The following is a 21485-nucleotide window of genomic DNA, read 5'->3' as shown; positions in this document are numbered from 1 at the left end:
CTGGCTGCACACTGGAATCACCCGAGAGATTTCCACTGAATTGATCTACAGTGTGAAGTGGGCATCAATTTGTTACATTTCTGAGAATATTTCCTTTACCCCAATGATCCCTTGGACGCTCCCAGGCAATCTCCTCTACTCACCCCCTCTCCCAGTTTGCCTGTTTTAGAACTTCACATGCATGGACTCACACAGTTATTTGCTCTTAGGGCCTTGGTTCTTTCACTAAGCAGAAGGTTTTTGAGACTCATTCCTATTGCTGTATCTGTTGTACATTTCTTATTATTGCTGAATAATATTCTATTGTATGAATACATCACATTGTCTTTGTGATAAATTGTTAGTTTGCTTCCAGTTAGGGATTATTATGATGAATACTCTAAGTCTTCGTGTGGGCATGTTTTCACTTCTCTTGGACAAAAATACCAGGGGTAGAATTGCTGGGTTATACTTCGCAAGTATATGTCGAATTTCATAAGAAACTGGCAAACTTTTCCAAACTGGTTGTACCATTTTACATTCTCACCAGCAGTGTATCAGAATTCTAGTTCTTCCACATCCTTGCTAGCAGCTGGTATTGTTATTTTTTTCCTCATTTTAGTCATTATAGTGGGTATGTAATGATACCTCGTTGGAATTTTATTTTTTTATTTTTTTGAGATGGGGGGTCTCACTATGCTGTCCAGGCTGGTCTTCAACTCCTGGGCTAAAGTGATCCTCCAGCCTCAGGCTCCCAAGTAGCTGGGACTACTTGGCATGCACCACCATGCCCCAGCTGATTCTGTATTTTTATTTTTGTAGAGATGAGGTCTCACTGTGTTGCCCTGTGCTGCCTTATGTTTTGCTATGGCTGGTCTTGAACTCCCGGGCTCAAGTGACCCTCCACCTCAGCACCCTGAAGTGCTGGGATTACAGGCATGAGCGACTGTGCCAGCTGCTTCTTACTGTTAAGTTGTAGGACTTCTTTACATACTTGGAATATGGTTCTTTGTTAGATATATGTATTGCAATATTGTCTCCTTACCTGCGGCTTGTCTTTTCAGTTTCTTAATAATGTCTTCTGAGGAACAAAGATTTTAATTTGATGAAACCAAATTTATCAATTTTTCTTTTCTGGTTAGTGCTTTTTATGACTTGTCCCAAAATAATCTTTGCCTATCATAAAATCTTGCAGATTTTCTCCTATGTTTTCTTCTAGATGTTTTATAATTTTAGCTTTTATGTTTAGGTCTATGATCCATTTTGAGTTTAGTTTTACACATGGTGTGAGGCAAAGGTAGAAGTGGTGGCCTATTATTTTTCCATATGGATACCAGTTGTACCAACAACTGTTGAAAAGATTATCCTTCAAGGGCATTGGGCCTTTTAAAAGTTCTTTACATGGTTCTAAAGAGCTGTGTTGGCTGGATGCAGTGGCTCACCCCTGTAATACCAGCACTTTCGGAGGCCGAGGCAGGTGGATCACTTGAGGTCAGGAGTTCAAGACCAGCCTGACCAACATGGCGAAACCCTATCTCTATTAAAAATACAAAAATTAGCTGGGTGTGGTGGTGCATGCCTGTAATCCCAGCTACTCAGGAGACTGAGGCAGGAGAATCGCTTGAACCCAGGAGGCAGAGGTTGCAGTGAGCCAAGATCGCGCCATTGCACTCCAGCCTGGGTGACAGGAGTGAAACTACATCTCAATAAAAAAAAAAAAAAGAGTTGTGTTAATGCCGTTAGTTCTGAACTGTCACACCCTGAGGGGGTCCTCCCACAGCCCAGCCCCTTCTGCTGACACTACCCTTCCTCAAGTCCATCTTACCAAAATAGGTAACTTTATAACTGGCAGGCCCTTTAAGATCGTCTTGGCCACTACATTTTAGTTCTTGTTTTAATTAAAAGTATACATAGATATAGCTTAATAATTCAGCGCACCATAAAATTTCCTACATAAAACATCTCCCTCATATCCCTCTTTCCAAAAGCAGCTACTTTCCAAACTTGTATCTGCTTTAGTGCAGGCATCATTGAGAACCACTTCTCCACTTTCTTCTGCTCCATGCTCTAAACCTCTCCCTACAAACACACGCCATACACATTCTCCATACAGCACACATGGCAGGACACTCATGAGCTCTCCATACACCCACCCCTTCCTACACTTGCCACACACCTGTTTTCTCCACACTGCATACACACCCACGCCGCTAACAATACTGCATTTTCCAAGGGCCTTAGCAACAACAAAAGCAATTCTCTTAAAAACATCTGGAGAATATTCAACCTTATTACTATGCAAAGGAGTGCAAATTCAAAACAATGAAGTAAGAGTTTAAACCTATGATATATGTATCAAAAGTCAAAAGAAACGAACATAGCCCCATACTGATGAAGGTCTGAGGAAAACAATACCCTTATATCTTGTGGCAATACGAGCTGATATAATCTTTTGGAAATATTCACCAATCTAGCAATATATACTAAAAGCTCCCAAAGTATTTATAACTTTGACTTCAAAATCCTATACTTGGAAATGAATTTTCAGGAAATTATCACAAAGAAAGTAACATACACAAAGAGTCTTCCCTGAGTGCTATTTAAAATAATAAATGAAAATAAACCAAAAGGTTGGCAATAGGAAGCATTATGGTACTTCCATTATGTGTTTTATTTTTCCCTTTTTAAAAAATTTAACTTTTACATTTTAGATTCAGGGGGTACCTGTGCATGTTTGTTACATGGATGTATTGCATGATGCTGAGGTTTGGGGTATACTGTGCATAGTACCTAATAGGTAGTTTTTCAACCTTTGCCCCCATCTCCCTACCCTCTCTAGTAGCCCCTAGTGCCTATTGCTGCCATCTTTTATGTCCATAAGTACCCATTGTTTAGCTCCCACTTATAAGTGAGAACATGTGGTATTTGATTGTTTGTCCTTGTATTAATTTGCTTAGAATAATGGCCTCCAACTGCATCCATGTTGCAGCAAAGGACATTATTTTTTCTTTTTAATGACTGTATAGTATTCCATGGTGTATATGTACCACATCTGCTTTATTCAGTCCACTGCTGATGGGCACTAAGGTTGATGCCATGTCTTTGATATTAGGAATAGTACTGTGATGAACATACGAGTGCATGTGTCTTTTTGGTAGAGTGATATCTTTCCTTTTGGATATATACCTAGTAATAGGACTGCTGGGTTGAATGGTAGTTCTAAGTTCTTTGAAAAATCTCCAAACTGCTTTCCACAGTGGCTGAACTAATTTACATTCCCACTGATGGCATATAAGTGTTCTCTTTTCTCCACATCCTCACCAGCATCTGTTGTTTTTTGACTCTTTAATAACAGCCATTCTGACTGGTGTGAGATGGTATCTCGCTGTGGTTTTGATTTGCATTTCTCTGATGATCACGGATGTGGAGCATTTTTTCATATGTTTGTTAGCCTCTTTTATGTCTTCTTTTGAGAAGTGTCTGTTTATTGTTTTGCTCACTTTCTAATGGGGTTGTTTTTTGCTTGTTGAATTTTTTAAGTTCCTTATAGATTCTGGATATTAGACCTTTACTGGATGCATAGTTTACAAATATTTTCTCCCACTCCATAGGTTTTCTGTTTACTCTGTTGATAGCTTCTTTTGCTGTGCAGAAGCTCTTTAGTTTAATTAGGTCCCATTTGTCAATTTTAGTTTTTGTTGCAATTGCTTTTGAGGACTTACTCATAAATTCTTTCTCAAGGCCAATGTACAGAATGGTGTTTTCTAGGTTCTCTTCTAGGCCTCTTATAGTTTGAGGTCTTACATTTAAATCTTTAATCCATTTTGAGTTAACTTTTGTATATGGTAAAAGGTAGGGGTCCAGTTTTATTCTTTTGCATATGGCTCGCCAGCTATCCCAACACCATTTATTGAACAGGAAGTCCTTTCCCCACTGCATATTTTTGTCGACTTAGTTGAAGATCAAATAGCTGTAGGTGTGCGGCTTTATTTCTAAATTCTCTATTCTGTTCCATTGATCTACGTGCCTGCTTTTGTACTAGTATCATGCTGTTTTGGATACTGCAGCCTTATAGTATAGTTTGAAGTTGGATAATATGATGCCTCTGGCTTTGTTCTTTTTGCTTAGATTTGCTTTGGCCGTTTGGACTCTTTTCTGGCTCGAAATGAATTTAGAATAGTTTTTTCTAATTCTGTAAAAAATGATGCTGGTAGTTTGATATGAATAGCACTGAATCTGCAGATTGCTTTATGCAGTTTGGCCATTTAAACAATATTGATTCTTCCAATCCATGAGCACGGAACGTTTTTCCATTTGTTTGTGTCACCTGTGATTTCTTTCAGCAGTGTTTAATAGTTCTCCTTGTATATATCTTTCACCTCCTTGGCTAGATGTATTCCTAGGTATTTTTGTGTGTGTGTGGCTACTATAAATGGGATTGCGTTCTTGATTTGGTTCTCAGTTTGAACATTATTGGTGTATAGAAATGCTATTGATTTTTTTACATTTATTTTGTATCCTGAAACTTTGCTGAAATCATTTATCAGTTTTAGAAGTCTTTTGGCAGAATCTTTAGGGTTGTCTAGGTATAGAATCATATCATCAGCGAAGAGAGATACTTTGACTTCTTCTTTTCCTATTTGGGTGTCTTCTATTTCTTTCTCTTGCCTTGACTGCTCTGGCTAGGACTTCCTCCATTATGTGTTAAAATGTATTGACACATCCTTTTGATGTATTAAAAATGACAAATATGGGCCAGGCACAGCAGCTCACGCCTGTAATCCCAGCACTTTGGGAGGCCCAGGCAGGAGGATCACCTGCGGTCAGGAGTTTGAAACCAGCCTGGCCAACATGGTGAAACCCCGTCTCTACTAAAAATACAAAAATTAGCTAGGCATGATGGCACATGCCTGTAATTCCAGCTATTCAGGAGGCTGAGGCAGGAGAATTGTTTGAACTCGGGAGGCGGAGGTTGCAGTGAGCCAAGATCACATCACTGCACTACAGCCTGGGGACAGAGCAAGACTCTGTCTAGAAGAAAAAAAAAAAGACAAATATGAAGATTACATAGCATCCCTTAGATATCTATGATATAGTATGAAAAGAAAACAGACATAAAATTTGATCACTGATTAAAACCATCTAATCATGGTATGTGTAGATAATCGGGGATACTGAATACTGACATGAAATAGTAAAAATGGCTTATGTTTTAGAAACAGTTTTCTGTAGGCTGGGCATGGTGGCTCATGTCTGTATTCCCAGCACTTTGGGAGGCCAAGGTGGGCAGATCACCTGAGGTTAGGAGTTTGAGACCAGCCTGGCCAACAAGGTGAAACCCCGTCTCCACTAAAATTACAAAAATGAGCTGGGCATGGTGGCGGGCACCTGCAATCCCAGCTACTTGGGAGGCTGAGGCAGGAGAATTGCTTGAACCCGGAAGGTGGAGGTTGCAGTGAGCCAAGATCTGCCACTGTACTCCAGCCTGGGCGACAGAGCGAGACTTCGTCTAAAAAAAAAGAAGAAAAGAAAAGAAAAAAACAAAAAAAAGAAAGAGTTGTCTGCATTGCTGCTTCCAATTCCTCCCCTGTTTTCTTTTAGACTCACTCTAGTCAGGCTTTTGCTCCCAGTGCTCGTCCAAAGCTGCCCTCCAAAGTCAGGGTTACCCACGTTGCTAAATCTATTGGTTTATCCTTGGTCCTCTTTGTATTTGCCCTGTCAGAAGCCTTCGACACTGTCGGCAATTCTCTGCTTGATATGTTTCCTTCACGTGGCTTCCAACACACTCGGTTTCCCTCCCTCCTTTCTGATCACTCTTTCTCAGAATCATTGCTGCTTTTCCTCTTCTTGCCACCCTCTGTTGTCTGGAGACCCATAACTTATTCCTTGGTCCTCTTCTCTGTTTCATTCCCAACCAACTTAGTGTCTTTACATACTAGCTATATGCCAGCAACTCTCAAATACTTATCTTCAGCCCAGACCTCTCTCCTAAACTCCAGGTTTATATATCAAACTGTCAAGCCACATGTCCTCTCAGATAGGTAATAGACATGTAAGTCTTGACGTGTCCAAATGAACTCCTGCTCTTCCTTCCTAAGTCTACTCCCCCTGCAGTTTTCTCCACTTGGTTGATAGCAACTCCATCCTTCTAGTTGCTTAGCTCCAGAAGTTATTCTTTCCTTTTTCTTTCATACTTTACATGCAATCTATCGGGAAATCCTGCTGTCTCTACCTAGAGAATACCTCCAGCATCTCGCCAATCTTCATCCTGACCATTGCTACAGCCCAGGTCTAGGGCGCCTGGACTGTGGCATTTGTCGCTCACAAGTCTCCTTGCCTCCACCCTTGCCCTAATAAGGTGTATTCTCAGCATGGCAGTCAGACTGGTCCTTTTAAGACATAAGTCAGATCATGTTACTCATCTGTTTAAAACTCTCCAATGGCTCACTCCTATCTCACACAGCGGAAGAGCTAGGCCTCTGGGGCAGACCACTGCCTGACCTCTACTCTGCTGCACTCTGTCCTGATGTCCTTCTCCCCTCTCCTCACTCATTATGTTATATGCACACTTGCCTCTTTGCTATCCCTTGACCGCTAAATGTGATCACACCTTGGAGTTCTTATTCTATCTATGCTTTCTATTTGAAATGCTCTCTCACCTCCTTCAAGTCTTAGCTCAAATCTCATTGTCTCAACAAGATCTTCTTCCCGGAAGGCCACATCATATTTAATGGTACTCTTGGTCACCATTACCATGACCCTTTCTTCGCCACCCCCAAATACACCTCAGCTCCCGACTTTGCTCCTTTTTTCTGTGTACTGAACATTCTCTAACATACTACATAATCTACTTATTTATTTTTTGTCTCTCCTGCCAAAATGAAATTTCTATAAGAGCAAGGATCTTTGCCATTTTGTACTCCCATGTATCGCAAGCTCCCAGAAGAGTTGGCCAATAAACATTTGCTAAATGAATGAATGCTCGATGGTGAATGTATGAGCGAATTGTTGTTTGATTATATTGTGCTATACCTCTCTCTTTTTTTTTTTTTTTGGTACAGAATCTCGCTCTGTTGCCCAGGCTGGAGTGCAGTGGCGGGATCTCGGCTCACTGCAAGCTCCGCTTCCAGGGTTCACGCCATTCTCCTGCCTCAGCCTCCTGAGCAGCTGGGACTACAGGTGCCCGCCACCATGCCCAGCTAATTTTTTGTATTTTTAATAGAGATGAGGTTTCACTGTGTTAGCCAGAATGGTCTCGACCTCCTGACCTCGTGATCCGCCCACCTCGGCCTCCCAAAGTGCTGGGATTACAGGCGTGAGCCACTGTGCCCAGCACCCCCCCACCTTTTTTTTTCTCTTTTTTTTTTTTAAGAGACAAGGCCTTGCTATGTTGCCCAGACTAGCCTTGAACTCCTGGGTTCAAATGATCTTCCTGCCTCAGCCTCCCAAGTACCTGGGACTATAGACACATGCAAACATGCCCGATATTGTGTCTATAACTCTTAAGAGAATTTCAGTCCATGAACAATGCACACACAGAACTGGTCCAAGTGCATGGCTCTGAATGCCTGGGCCTTGGTGCTCATATTCCTACTATATTGCTATCAATGGCTCCATCTACTGAGGTGGTCCCCCACATCCAACCAGACCACCTCAAACCAAGAGGAAACCAGTAGCCTGACAGCTTGTGAAACTACCAGATAGAATTCTTCCTGCTATGGCCCCATTTAATCACCCCCATACACCCCATTTCTGCCTTCATTCCCTCAAGAATAAACTCTGCCACGGCCTGCTACTACTTTCTTCCATTTTTCCAACAGCTCCCAGAAGCACCTTGAAATCCCACTCCCGCCATGAGATTTTAATGAGGGGGATGCACTCAGCAATTAGAAACAGGAAAAGACTGATTAGGTCTCCTGCACATCAATGTTTAACCCAGCATCCCATGCAGCCCTCCAAGCATTAACCTCATTCCCCATACACACTCAATTAGGCATATTTACTTCTCATTATCCAGTACGCAATCATGAGTGCTAATAAAAACCTTTGCTACCCCCAACAATGCAATTAATGCCATTAGCTGTCTCTCAGAAGCTCTTCTACACTTTGGTGCCAACAACAGTCCACTCATTCACCCATTTATTCATGCATTCATGCACGTATGCCCTTTTCTATTTAGCACAGGTTAAGTTCACACCTACTATGTGCCTTACCAGGCAAAGGCCTGGGACTAGAGAGATGAATTAGACACAGTCTCTGCTCTAGGAGACCTGCAACAACAGGCAAATGATTATAATACAGGGTGATGAAGGGCACAAGACAGGTGTGGCCAGGGTGCTACTGAAACCCAGAAGAGGAAGTAGGTGGAGAAGTACAACTTCATTCTCCAGGGCCAGTTCAAATCCCAGCCCTGCCACATTTTAGCTGTGAGTCTTAAGTAGTCAATTGACTCTAAATCCCATTTATGACATGGGGATGATCATCTGAACATCCCACCAGGAATTGGGAGGATTAAAAGAGATAATGCCTATCAAGTCCTCAGCACAGGACACGGCACAGACTGTGTGCTCAGTAAACAGAGGCTATTAGGATTTGATGCCCTAGTCTCAGCCTTCAGACTTTGCCAGGCACATCCCATTTCATTCCATTTTCTTCTTGCCTGAGAGGATTAAGGGGATGCTACAGTTTAGAAGGCTGAGAGTGAGGCTGAAAAATCCCTTTCCTCTGTACACACGGACAAGTGGGACAGCAAATTTCAGAGAACAGTCTTGGCCAAGAGGGTGCTCAGTGGATGAGGCCCAAACACACATCAACTCTCCCCAGCTGGAGGATTGCTCCCTGGGTTCCTCCACCTGTCAGACAACCTGCTTCTTTCCTCAAGTCATTCCTCCATCATAGTCCCAGAGACAGAGGTACTAGGAATCTTTGTAATGGATCGGGATACTTGGATCACAGATATGAAGTGAGGGTGGGCTGACTGGTATGATAGGCCAGAAACAAACACAAACACACACACACACACACACACACACACACACACACTCTCTCTCTCTCTCTCTCTCTCGCCAATTCACTATGGACATATATGCATACGTGCTGTGGGGGTCCTGCTAGGGCTCTGGCTGCTCTAAGATAGTCTGGCAATGACAATGACACATCTTTCTTTTAGGGGAAAAAAGGTATGCCCATAAATTTACATATGTAAATATATATGTGCATATATACACATACACACATACAAACACATGATTAGAAAATTTCTGGAATGATACACAAGAAACTGTTCACAGTGGCTGCCCCCATAAAATTGGGGAGATGGATTGTGAGAGGAGTTTTAGATTCTATTAAAAACCCTTCTAAACTGTTATTTTTACACAAGCATACATTATCTATCTATATCTACATCGACATTTCTATCTAAATCTATATAAAACAAAATACAATCTGGCTCCAAGAGTCTGCAAGTGGTTCTTCCAGACTTGGAGGGAGGATGGGCTTGGAGGTAGAGGGATGAAGAGGGCACAGGGAAGGGAGGACCGTCGGGAACTTACTGGTGTTGTGGTCTATGAAGTAATCTCCAACCTGTGGGTCATATGCCTCTTCCCATCCTAGCGGCAACTCATCACTAATGCAGTCAGCAAAGGTGAGCGGTTTGGTGTACCTGGCAAGGGAGAGGAGAAACAGACTCCATCAGCCTACAGTCCCCAAATGCCTGCAACCTGCTGCTTCCCTGTGCCTCCTGCTTTTCTGGGCTGGCTCAACAGATCCAAAAGTTTTGCACCACAGCAGCACCAGCTCTGTTGTCCTCTTTGTTCCCGGGAAGGTGAACACATAGCTGCAGCAGCAGGATAAGATCACCCTGTGTGGGAGGCAGGGAATCTGTGTTCTGGTCCCAACTTTGCCACTCCTTCAGAAGTGACTGGAGCAAGTCACCTTCCTTCTTTGGGCCTCTGTTTCTGCAACTGTGATTGAGGGTTTGCAGGCAAAGGGTCTAAGGTCAAGTCTTGCTTCTTGAGTTGGACTCTAGCCCTCCTTGGCTTCTTCACCTGCAACTCACTCAGCCACCCCACCTCCAATCCTTATCCTGGCTCTGTCTCACGCCTGTCATGCTCACTTGCCCTTTGGAAGGCTGGCTTGCCGCAACATCAAGAATAGCAGATGTTCCAACCCTGTGAGTTTGGCCAATGAGCAGTATTGATTTTCCTCTTGAGCTGATTCCCAAATGCTTGCACCCACAACGGCGCTTCCTTAGACAATCCAGGCCAAACTGATCTTTTAGCAATAACCGCTCTCTATGTCCCCATCTTGTGGGGATCAAAGTGGTAGTAATCACCAAGTCTCAATGGCTAAATCAAATAAACAAATCACTCAACTAAACTAACAAAGGCTTGTCAGTGCTAGAAAACTATCACAAACAATTTGTCAAGTATTTAAACCAGAGTATGGGAAGCTGGGAATCTGGGTATATGAGATTCAGCCTGGGTGGCCCCTCCAGACAGTCACTTTGGTTTCTTCCCATCACTGCCTCTGCCTAAAATACATATTCTACAATCTCCTTCTCCTGTCTGCTTCCTACCCAATCCCAATTCTGGAAGCCCAGAAGGCTCTGCTTCAGATTCTTTCTATAGATTGGCAAAGTGAAGTACAATGGGACAGGAAGGGAGATGACTGGGCTGGGGTCTAGGATTTCTCATCAAGGGCTTCCTTCCAAGGAAGAGACTTGCTAGATATGTCCCCTCCCAACAGCTCCCCTGCTGCTGCATATGGATCATCACCTTTTAAATTCCTTCTTGGGGATTAAATGATTTTAATCAATGGTGCAACCAAGCTACAGAATCCTGTGTCCAGCACAATTGGCGCTCAATAAGTATTTGTGCAACGGGGCTCAGCGCAGTGATTCATGCCTATAATCCCAGCACTTTGGGAGGCTGAGGTGGGTGGATCACTTGAGGTCAGGAGTTTGAGACCAGCCTGCTCAATGTGGTGAAACTCTGTCTCTACTAAAAATGCAAAAATTAGCTGGGCATGGTGGCTGGCGCCTGTAATCCCAGCTACTCAGGAGGCTGAGGCAGGAGAATTGCTTGAACCTGGGAAGAGGAGGGTGCATTGAGCCGAGATCACACTACTGCACTCCAGCCTGGGTGACAATGTGAAACTCTGTCTCAAAAAAAAAAAAAAAAAAAAAAAAAAAAATTGCACAATGAGTGAATAATGTAATGAATACATAGGAAAAACCAAAAAAAGAGGCTTACACTCTCCTGCCCTCTAAAACTCACTCCAAATCCAACTTACAGAAAAATACATGAAGAAAGGGATGCTGAAAGAGCCCCAGCTGGATAGGACCTGGTGTGTTCACGTACCACTATATACCCAGGGTCTGGCAGGCTATGAAAAACACCTTTTGGTTGAATGAATACCCAAAAGCTTCTGATAGTAATTTACTGCTGCACTGTGGAAGGCTGCTGGTTCCATGAGGATGAGGCCAGAGGTATGTGATGTGCAATACACTATGTGCAAAATTAGCCGGGTATGGTGGTACGCACCTGTAGTCCCAGCTACTTGGGAGGCTGAGGTGGAAGAACTGCTTGAGCCCAGGAGTTGGAGGCTGCAGTTAGCTGTGATGGCACCACTGCATTATAAGCTGGGCAACAGAGCCAGACCCTGACTCTAAAACACCACCACCACCACCAACAACAACAACAAAACAAATAAGGGTTCAGTAAGCATCACTTACTGGCTGTGTGAGTTAGGCAACTTACTTTACTTCTCTGAGCTTCAGTATTCTTATCTGTATAATGAGGACAGTACTAACTCTCCATTTGTTGGGTGGGTTAAATAAGGCCATGTTTGTGAGTACTTTTAGCACAGGTGCCAGTGTGAATGGGCACTCAAAAATCATTAGTTATCCTTACCTCCATTTACCAGAAGGAGAAACTGAGGCTAAGAAAGACTAAATAACATTCTCAATGTCAAAGACAAAGCTGGGATTTCAAGCAAGATGGCTGGTCTCTAGGGCCCCTGCGGGGAGCTACCAGATTATCTTGAAAGCTGACACCTTCATTGCATCTCCTAAGCCCCACGGGAAAACACAAACTACCATTTTGGAGTAGAAGGAGGGAAAATGGGGTAGACACAGGTGATGGGGACTTCCCTCAGCTCAGGATGCACTTGGTTCAGGAGCATCTGCTCCAAACGACCTGGATGAAGTTTCCCCAAAGCCGTCTCCAGGCCACCGCCACCGCCCTCCATGCCCTGCCAGATGTCAGAAACAAAAGGCCACTTCTCTCAGTGTCTTGCTCAAAGTTCTTTAAGTGGTTTGTTTCCTCTTCCTTACGGAGAATGAAGACCAGCAACCAAGAGCAAAGCCTCATCTAACATCACCTCATCTAACAAAGCCTTGAAAGGGGCTCTGAAGGAAAGCTCCACACGCAGGTATGCCTTCCATGGGGAGTGACTCCATGGCTGATGACAGGTCAATCTGTGGGGAAACAGGCATGGTCAGGCCACCAGAGAGATCATTCTGGCTCATTCCTCCACCTGCACTGTGCCCAGAGAAGTCCCACCTACCAGTAGAGGTATGAATCTTATATAGACAGTTTGCAACCCAGAAAACCAAGAAGATACGTCCCCTTCCCAACAGCTCCCCTGTTTCTGCGTATAGATCATCACTTTTCAAAATTCCTCCTTGGAGATTAATTAAGTGATTTTAATCAGTGGTGCATCCAAGCTACAGAATCCTGTGTCTGGCATAATTGGTGCTCAATAAATATTTGTGCAATGGGTGAATAATGTAATGAATATGTAGGAACAACCAAAAAAGATGAAGTGTTCTGGCCAGGTGTGGTGGCTTACGCCTGTAATCCCAGCTACTTGGGAGGCAGAGGCAGGAGAAGCGCTTGAACCCGGGAGGTAGAGGTTGCGATGAGCCGAGATTGTGCCATTGCACTCCAGCCTGGGTAACAAGAACAAAACTCCGTCTCAAAAAAAAAAAAAAAAGATGAAGTGTTCTTTATTTTGCTAACATGAAAGATGCTCTCAATATACTCTGAGAAAAACAACACTGTTCAAAGATAAAAGCTACAGGATACTGTTACAGTATGACATTTTGCCTGAAGAGTGTGTGTGTGTGTGTGTTAGTAAAGAAACTGGAAAGACACAGATTGAAACGTTATCTGAATATAGGGATTTCAGTGTAATTTTATTTCTTCTCTTTCTTTCTTTTTTTTTTTTTTTTTACTAATTTGTTTGTTGTGTTCATATATTAATCATAACTAAAATGTTGAATAAGGGCTAACTCTAGGCCTAGAAAGCAAGCTGTGTATGTGACATTCCCTTTCCAGGTAGCAGGTGCTCTTACTGTGTTTTGCAAATAAGAAAACATGCTCGGCATCACACAGTTAGTAAACACCACAGGTATAACCTGAAGTTCCACTGCCAGATTCCAAAACTCGAGCTCTGCTAATAAAAATTAACAAGACGGGGCCGGGCGCGGTGGCTCATGCCTGTAATCCCAGCACTTTGGGAGGCCGAGGCGGGCGGATCACGAGGTCAGGAGATCGAGACCACGGTGAAACCCCTTCTCTACTAAAAATACAAAAAATTAGCCAGGCGCAGTGGCGGGCGCCTGTAGTCCCAGCTACTCGGGAGGCTGAGGCAGGAGAATGGTGTGAACCCGGGAGGCGGAGCTTGCAGTGAGCCGAGATCGCGCCACTGCACTCCAGCCTAGGGGACAGAGCGAGACTCCGTCTCAAAATAAATAAATAAATAAATAAATAAAAAATAACAAGACGAAGGGTGAGTCTCAGAACAATCTGGAACACAGAGCAAGCTATGCTAGAGATACAGAAGGTGAAACGAGACAAGAGGGACATCTGAAGCAGGCAAAAGGCATGGGGGCTTTAGCATATTTGGGACCTTCAGTTATCTATGTGTTGGTGCAAGGATATTCAATAGACCTGGGAAATCCATGGCTGCTTAATAAAAAGGCAATTAAGTGTTTCAAAGTCGGCTGGGTGCAGTGGCTCACGCCTGTAATCTCAGCATCTGGGAGGCTGAGGCGGGTGGATCACCCGAGGTCAGGAGTTCAAGACCAGCCTGGCAAACATGGTGAAACTCCATCTCTATTAAAAATACAAAAATTAGCTGGGCATGGTGGCAGGCACTTGTAATCCCAGCTACTCGGGAGGCTGAGCCAGGAGAATCGCTTGAACCTGGGAGGTGGAGGCTGCAGTGAGCTGAGATCACACCACTGCACTCCAGAGCAAGATTCCATCTCAAAAAAAAAAAAAAAAAGTGTTTCAAAGTCATTAATACAAATGATTTACTGAGCTTGCTGGGTGTGAGGATGGAGATGGGGTTAGGAGGACGGGACTGAAACACCGAAAATGTGTCACTATCTGGAAAACCATTAACTCCACTGATTGTTCCAGCCTTACACGTTGAGATGTCAGAGCTAAATACATTTATTCGCTCCAAGCATCAGTAATGTGACAGACATGTGGATACCCTACCAGGACACAATGCTGATTCCACTTGAAGTGAACACAGACACTGTGCCCAAGAGAAATAAAGCAGAGGGAGGCAAGAGGACCCAAAGCTAGAAGGAGAGGGCAAAGGAGAGAGAAACACTTTGGGTTTGATATTCTCATTCCCCTTTGATGCGATCACAGGGGAAATGCCAGAGGGCTGACTGACTGATAATCCTGACTCCCAGAGCTCTTCCATGGGAAACAAGGAAGCGCCTATGGAAGGCTATGCAACTTACAAGAAATCTGGACAGCAAGATTCTCTCTGGAACAAATGCCAAGAGGGAGATGAATTATTCAGTGTGTAGAGATGTGTCATTCAGGATGAAGAGATGTGTTTTTGGCTGCACAAAGATTTAAACAGACACACTCACACATACATACATGCACACACTCACTCTTCCTGGCAGTTAAGGAGAGGAATTGTCCATTTAAACCAGGCACCCCCCCTCCCCCGGGAACTGTGGGTGCTCCACTGGCCTGAAATGTTTCACCTTGGGCAAGTGCTAAGGATGCAACCTGGGAAGAAATGTCCACTTTCAGATGTGGCCAGGACTTGGGGGCCTGCCTGGAACTCCCAGCCCCCCACCCTCGGGTGAAGCAATTCACCACCATCCAGCCTGGTTCCGTCGGTCCCTGCTTCCAGCCTCCACAACTCGGGCTGCCGAAAACCCCAATTGTGAAATCAAATGACCCAGATGCTGGAGGGGCAAGAGGGGAGGGTGCCAGACAAGAACAAGTTCTGCCTCTTCTTAATTACAAATCTCTAAAGGAGCACAAACATTCCTGAATGTTTCTCAACAGGCCCTCCTGGAAAAACGGCCGGATGTGTCGCTGTGGAGACAGGTAGGTTCTGCCAGGAGCACCCTACAAACAGCACACAGGCACACCTGTCGGGGAGAGCCACCCCGGGGGCTGGAAGCCTCCCTTACCCTCCCCTCCTCTCAGGGGCAACCACCAGTGGGTAACTGGTAGTTACTTTCCTACGGGCTGTGAGGACATGAGACCACGGTGGGCATTCGGCATTCTGACAATGTGCCTTTTCTAAGGAGGCAGCTCAGAGGAGGAGAGGAAAGCCTTCTGCCAAGTTTAATACTGGGTGGTGATTCTCTCGGGACTGAAGAATGCATACCCTATCTTTCATGTTCCTAGTGTTTCCCAAGCAAGTCCCAGCTTCCCACAGTAACCTCTTTATTACCGTCCAGCAGGATGCTGGCCTGCTCTCTCTGAGGGCTGGCTGGGCGGGATCGCTTTCTAAAGGGCCCTCCAGACTCCAAGCCAAGAACTGTCCAAACTTTCAGCCGAACCTCTCCTCCCCAGCCCAGGCACAATGGCCAGGCTGGTTCTTCCTGCCCTGGGCTGTTTCACACGCATAGTTCCCATAGCTAAGGTTGCACAATTCCTGATAACGCTCCTTCACCTGGGGCTGCTGCAGAACACCATTTCTAAGCAGTCCCTTCACCTTTAGCTCCGGGGAGGCCAGAATGAACAGGAAGAAAGGCAACGTTTGAAGTCCTTCTTCCTTTAATTCAGTTTGGTTCAGACGCTTTTACTCATTGTCTAACAAATCTGGGCATGATAAAAATAACCATCTCTCAAGTTTGTTAGGAGAGCTGAACACATGACACACAGCAGAGCCTTCGTTAACACCAGCTACAGAGGAAAGAGACAGATAGGGCCCTGCCCTTACAGTCTAGAGGGCGAGATGCACCCCAGCCAGAAGCAAATCAAGAGGGCCATTTCAGAGAGATCCATGCTATTCAGGTGAAGTGGAGGCGGAGGTCAGCTTTGGCGGCTCTGGGGCCTGGGTATGCACTTTGGATTATTCCTCTGACCACTGCCCTTGTGTTGAGCTGGAGGGTGACCCAGAGACACTCTCTGCCTCACCCTCCACTCTCATCCTTCCACCCTCATTTCAATTGATCCACCAAGCAACAAGCATTTATCAAGTGGGTATGGCACTCCAGGCCCATGCTAGGCACTACGAGGGCTCAGACGCTTGAAGAAGCCATGTTTCTGCTTCCAGGGGCAGAGGGTCTGGCCGGGGAACAAGACTCACACTCCAAACAGGCAGGGAGTCATCCCCACAACATTCCATGGGAGTGTATGTGGCTGTAACGCTACCCGCGGCCTGAGCCACAGGTAATTAGAGGATGCAGGGATATTTAATAAGGTGCTACGTCAGCAGTATAGACGCGAAAGGCCAACGGGCCATGGGCAGGGAGAGAATGCAGCAATGGGGTGTAGCTGGGGAGGGGAGGAGGAAAGAGCTGTGGTCAGCTCCATGGTTAAGGAGGAGGCAGGGTAGATGTTACCCACAAAGGCTCAGGAATGGGATGCGAGGCTGAAACCCAGGCTCCACCTCTTCCAGAACTGTAGGTGGGTTATGTAACCTGCTTGAGAGGAGTTTTCTTCTCTGTGAAACTTACACAGGAAGGCCCACTCTCATAAGGGTGTTGTGGGGATTAAATGAGATAACCTATAGAGTATCTAGTGCCGGGACTGGCACAAGACAAGCCCTTGATAAATGTGGGTTGCAAACATAATCAGAGAGTTCTGCGCATTGTGAAGAATCACATCACCCATTATCTCAAATCCTTAACACGTGCGCTATCATCACCACCATCACCACACCCACCATTATCAATCTTCACCCTAAGAGATACACGGTGGTGGTTAAAACTCACAAGTCTGGAGTCAGCCATCTGGGTCCCAATGCAGGCACTGTCACTCATTAGCTCTGTCCCCTTGGGCATGAACTCTAACCTGTGTGGCTTTGTTTCCTCATCCATAAGATGGGGGTGCTCAAAGTCACTGCTGCATTAAAATGGGCTGTGCTGACCACATGGCATTCAGGGTTCAATCTACATTGGCTGTTAGGATGAGTTAGGTTTTATACCCCGATTTTCATGATGGGGAAACTGAAGCAAAATAATTGTCCTGGCTTGCACAGCTAATAAACCTTGCACTGTATTCTATCACCTCCCTTCCTGGAGGAGCTGGGACTGCTTAAACCATCTTTTTTTTTGAGACAGAGTCTCGCTCTGTCACCCAGGCTGGAGTGCAGTGGCGTGATCTCAGCTCACTGCAATCTCTACCTCCCAGGGTTCAAGTGATTTTCCTGCCTCAGCCTCCTGAGTAGCTGGGACTACAGGTGCCCGCCAGCATGCCGGGCTAATTTTTGTACTTTTAGTAGAGGCGGGATTTCCCCATGTTTGTCAGTCTGGTCTCAAACTCCTGACCACAAGTGATCCTCCTGCCTCGGCCTCCCAAAGTTCTGGGATTACAGGTGTGAGCCACCACACCTGGCTTCATCTCTCTTTTTAGAAAGTTAAATGGGAGAAGGTAGGAGATAGTAGCTGAATTGGATTTGGTTCTCAAAATCTGCTCTCTGAAGGAGGAGGCATTTATACCTGGAATTCCCAAGTTCTTCTTCTCGTAAACACTTCCCTTCCTCTTGTTCTCTACTCTCCGAACACCTGTCTCAAAATTCTGGCTTTTCCACCCTTAGATCTCCTTGTTACCCTGCTCTGTTTGGGCTGGCTTACCCAGGAGTTTTCTTGGCCTAGTTATTCCCATCCTAAAATTCTTTTATAGAAAAAAGGAGAGGAGGGCGGGCTGGAGGGGAGATTCCAGATGGTTCCTCCACCCCAAACCCTCCCTACCTTCAGACTAGGCCCCCACAAACCAGTGGCTCACCTCCCCACTGCCAAATCTTGGATTCTGTCTTCCCTCTGCCCTGCTGGGTTGGTGAGATCACACACCTGTGCCCTTTGGGTCCATCCCCTTCCTTCACCTCCATCTTGAGTCTCTATGCTTATCTGTTCCCACTTACTGACATGGGGTGAATCCAGGCTGCTAATCCCCTCTGTGTGCTGCCTGTTGGGTTTAAGATTTCAGTTCTGAGAACCAAATCATGGATTAGAGTAGGTAAAGCCAACTGACAACCTGAGGGCCAAATTCAGCCTGAAGATATGTTTGTTGATCTACTACAGTGCTATATTTTAAAAGTGGACTTAGCACACCTTTGGGGACAGGCACTGTCTGGATGCACTTTGTCCCCATTGCTTTCTAATGTGTCACTCCTGCCTCTTGGTTAACAGCAGAGGGCTCTGGAGCCAGACTCGCTGGCTTTGAATCCAGGCTCTGTCATTTTCTAGCTGTGTGACCTTGGACAAGATATGTAAACTCTATGTGGCTCAGTTGTCACATTTGCAAAACAGGAAAAATAAGAACACATATACTGAGCACTCACTATGTACCAGCAACTGTTCCACGCAGTTTATGTATTTATATATTTACTCAGCTGGCCTTCACAACAGCCCTTTCAGGCAGGTACCATTCAGACCTGCCCCACAGTGCTCCTTGAAGCTTACATGAGATAATGCATGAAACAGCACATGAGTACACAGTGAGTGCTTGATAAATGTGAGTGATTCGTTTTTCATTTATTTATTTATTTATCTTTTGAGATGGAGTTTCACTCTTGTTGCCCAGGCTGGAGAGCACTGGCATGGTCTAGGCTCACTGCAACCTCTGCCTCCCGGGTTCAAGCGATTCTCCTGCCTCAGCCTCCCAAGTAGCTGGGACCACAGGCGCCTGCCACCATGCCCGGCTAATTTTTTCTATTTTTAGTAGAGATGGGGTTTCACCATGTTGGCCAGGCTGGTCTCAAACTCCTGACCTCATGTGATCCACCTACTTCAGCCTCCCAAAGTGCTGGGATTACAGGCGTGAGCCACCGCACCCAGTGATTTATTTTTCACACTGCTGCCCAAATGAGGCCCCCAACGTAGAGAATGTTAAAATTAAAAGAAACCCAACAAAACAACTCCCTTTCTTTACCAATGAGGAAACTGAGGGACAGAGAGAAAAGACTTGCCTGGAGCCACCCAAGGACCCAGGGGACCTGGGGACCAACTCCAGCCCTGCATCACATAATGCCAGGAGATCAAATCAGCTTGGTGCTGGGCTTGGCTCCATTTGAAATTCAATAAGCATCTGAACAGCCTCCAAGAAATAGGTATTGATAGCATTTTCCCAGGCTAACTAACCCTATTATACCGAATGAGACTGATCATTGGGTAGGAACCAAGATGGAGAACTATGAAGCTCCCATTCATGGAGAGATGAGGTTGGGAGGTGGGCTCTTCATTTTTCTCATTACCTACTTGGAAGGTAATTTCCTAAAAGCCCCACACCACGGTAGAATGAAGACCCTGGAATATCTTTTTGCTCCTCACCCTGCTCAACCCCAGCTTCATCCTCATTCCTGAATTATGAGTTAGGCTATGGAAGCTCTGTGCCCTAAAGAAAAAGCCAACAGAACCAGAGAGGACTCCCAGTTCCATCCTTCCTAGCTGTGTAATCTCAGTCCATTCCTTCCCCCAGGTCTGAGCCTCAGTTTTCCTGCAGGTATAGAGCAGACAAGAAAACCTGCTTCCCAGGTTCTTGCATACATTCATGCACGGAGAAGACTCAACACAGCACCTGGCACACAACCCCAGGCAGGCCTGCAGCCCTACTCCTTTCTGTATTTAGGACTCTGGGGACAGTCAACTCCCAGCCTTATTCCTTCCAGCCTCATGAGCTGGGTTCCCAAGGGCTCTTCCCAGGTGCTGGGCTGTCTAGAAGCCTCATCAGCAGTAACTGCAGAGGCAGCAGCTCACCCTGTCCTGGAATTTGGCCATTCCAGAATCTTCTGCTCCTTGAGCTCTGACCCTTACCACACAGCTTGAGGAGCTGGTCCTTCTAGAAATGGAATTGACCGTGAAGACTTTTCTGAGATCCTGTCTGACTTAGGGCCCCTCCCAAGACTGCATGGTTTAGACAGAGCATTGGAAGAAGAATGATGAGATCTGGGTTTGAAGCCTGACGATGCCCTTGGGCAAGGCACTCCTGTTGCTGGACCTTAACCCTCTCTCTTGGTCTTTCCCACCTGCAAAACAGAGGAAGCTGGAATTTAACACCCCTAAGGCACCCTCTGCGGCTTTAGTCTAATACCTGGCCAACCTGTCCCAAAGGTCAGGGCAGCTTCCACTTAAGGCCAGTGAAGCACTAGGCACAGGACCATATGCTCCATGTAAAATAGATCGCTTCCTTTATTCTAACAATATTTCTGTGAGGCAGGTACCATCACCCCAATTTCACCAACAGGAAACTGAGGCTTAATAGTAATAGCAATAATAATAATAAAAGCAAAATTTCGTTGAGTATTTGCAAAATGCCAGGCACTATCCAATGTCCCTTACATAGACCCTATTTCACCAAAAGATGCACATTTTTAAACACATTCAGCATTTTCTGAAACTCTGATGTATGCTACTACTACTGACATCTTACAACTGATATCACCTAGGCTGCAGTCCTGATGGAGCTGTCACTGCCTGTGTGTGCACATATATCAAAGGCACCAGCACTGCCACTGGTGGAATGGGTGCTACAGGCTTGGGATAAAAATCCCACAGACAAGACATTGAGGAATTCAAAAATTCCTCAATAAAGTTGTAAGCACTTTTAATCCCTAGGAACCAAATGGTTGTGGAAAGGTGTGGAGAAGGTACGCAACAGACCTGTTTAGCAACATTCCCAAAGCAGGACTCTTAAGCTGGCTACCTCTACAGAATTGCCAAGCTTTGAGTCCCTTTTTGTGGGTCTTTATAACAAGGCTGTATGACTAACACTCTTAAGGGCACAAAGGACAATATTAAAAGCACAGACATTAATAACTCAGCTAAAAAGCTACTCCGAAGAACTGGATTCTGAATGGGAAAACACTGTAGGAATACCAGAGCTTTATTTTGCTCATATATTCCTTTGTGGGTTTTTGTACACATACAAGTGATATGTGAGTTAAAAAAGAAAAAACAAAAAAAACTAAGCTTGAAAAATTTATTTCAACAAATATAAAATAAGCATTCTAATTACATAAAAACATTGGGACATAGTTTAATTGGCACAATTTCCCTTTCTTATGGCACA

At 45.0% G+C, this 21485-nt stretch overlaps 1 protein-coding gene across 8 annotated transcripts in view; it reads right to left on the bottom strand.

Moving 5' to 3' along the window:
* WWC1 (WW and C2 domain containing 1) overlaps positions 1 to 21485 on the bottom strand; it is a 180428-nt gene that overhangs the window by 90662 nt on the left and 68281 nt on the right. For all 8 annotated transcript variants that reach the window (XM_527107.8, XM_009450097.5, XM_003310973.6 and 5 more), the window contains exon 2: positions 9531 to 9640. In XM_527107.8, the coding sequence (XP_527107.5) occupies positions 9531 to 9640 (110 nt within the window). The remainder of the gene's footprint in view (positions 1 to 9530; positions 9641 to 21485) is intronic.

Source organism: Pan troglodytes, chromosome 4 (assembly GCF_028858775.2).
Source record: "Pan troglodytes isolate AG18354 chromosome 4, NHGRI_mPanTro3-v2.0_pri, whole genome shotgun sequence".
In the NCBI taxonomy this organism is placed as follows: domain Eukaryota; kingdom Metazoa; phylum Chordata; class Mammalia; order Primates; family Hominidae; genus Pan; species Pan troglodytes.
The sequence above is the reverse complement of the archived record's forward strand: the minus strand, read 5'-3'. Positions and strand labels throughout refer to the sequence as shown.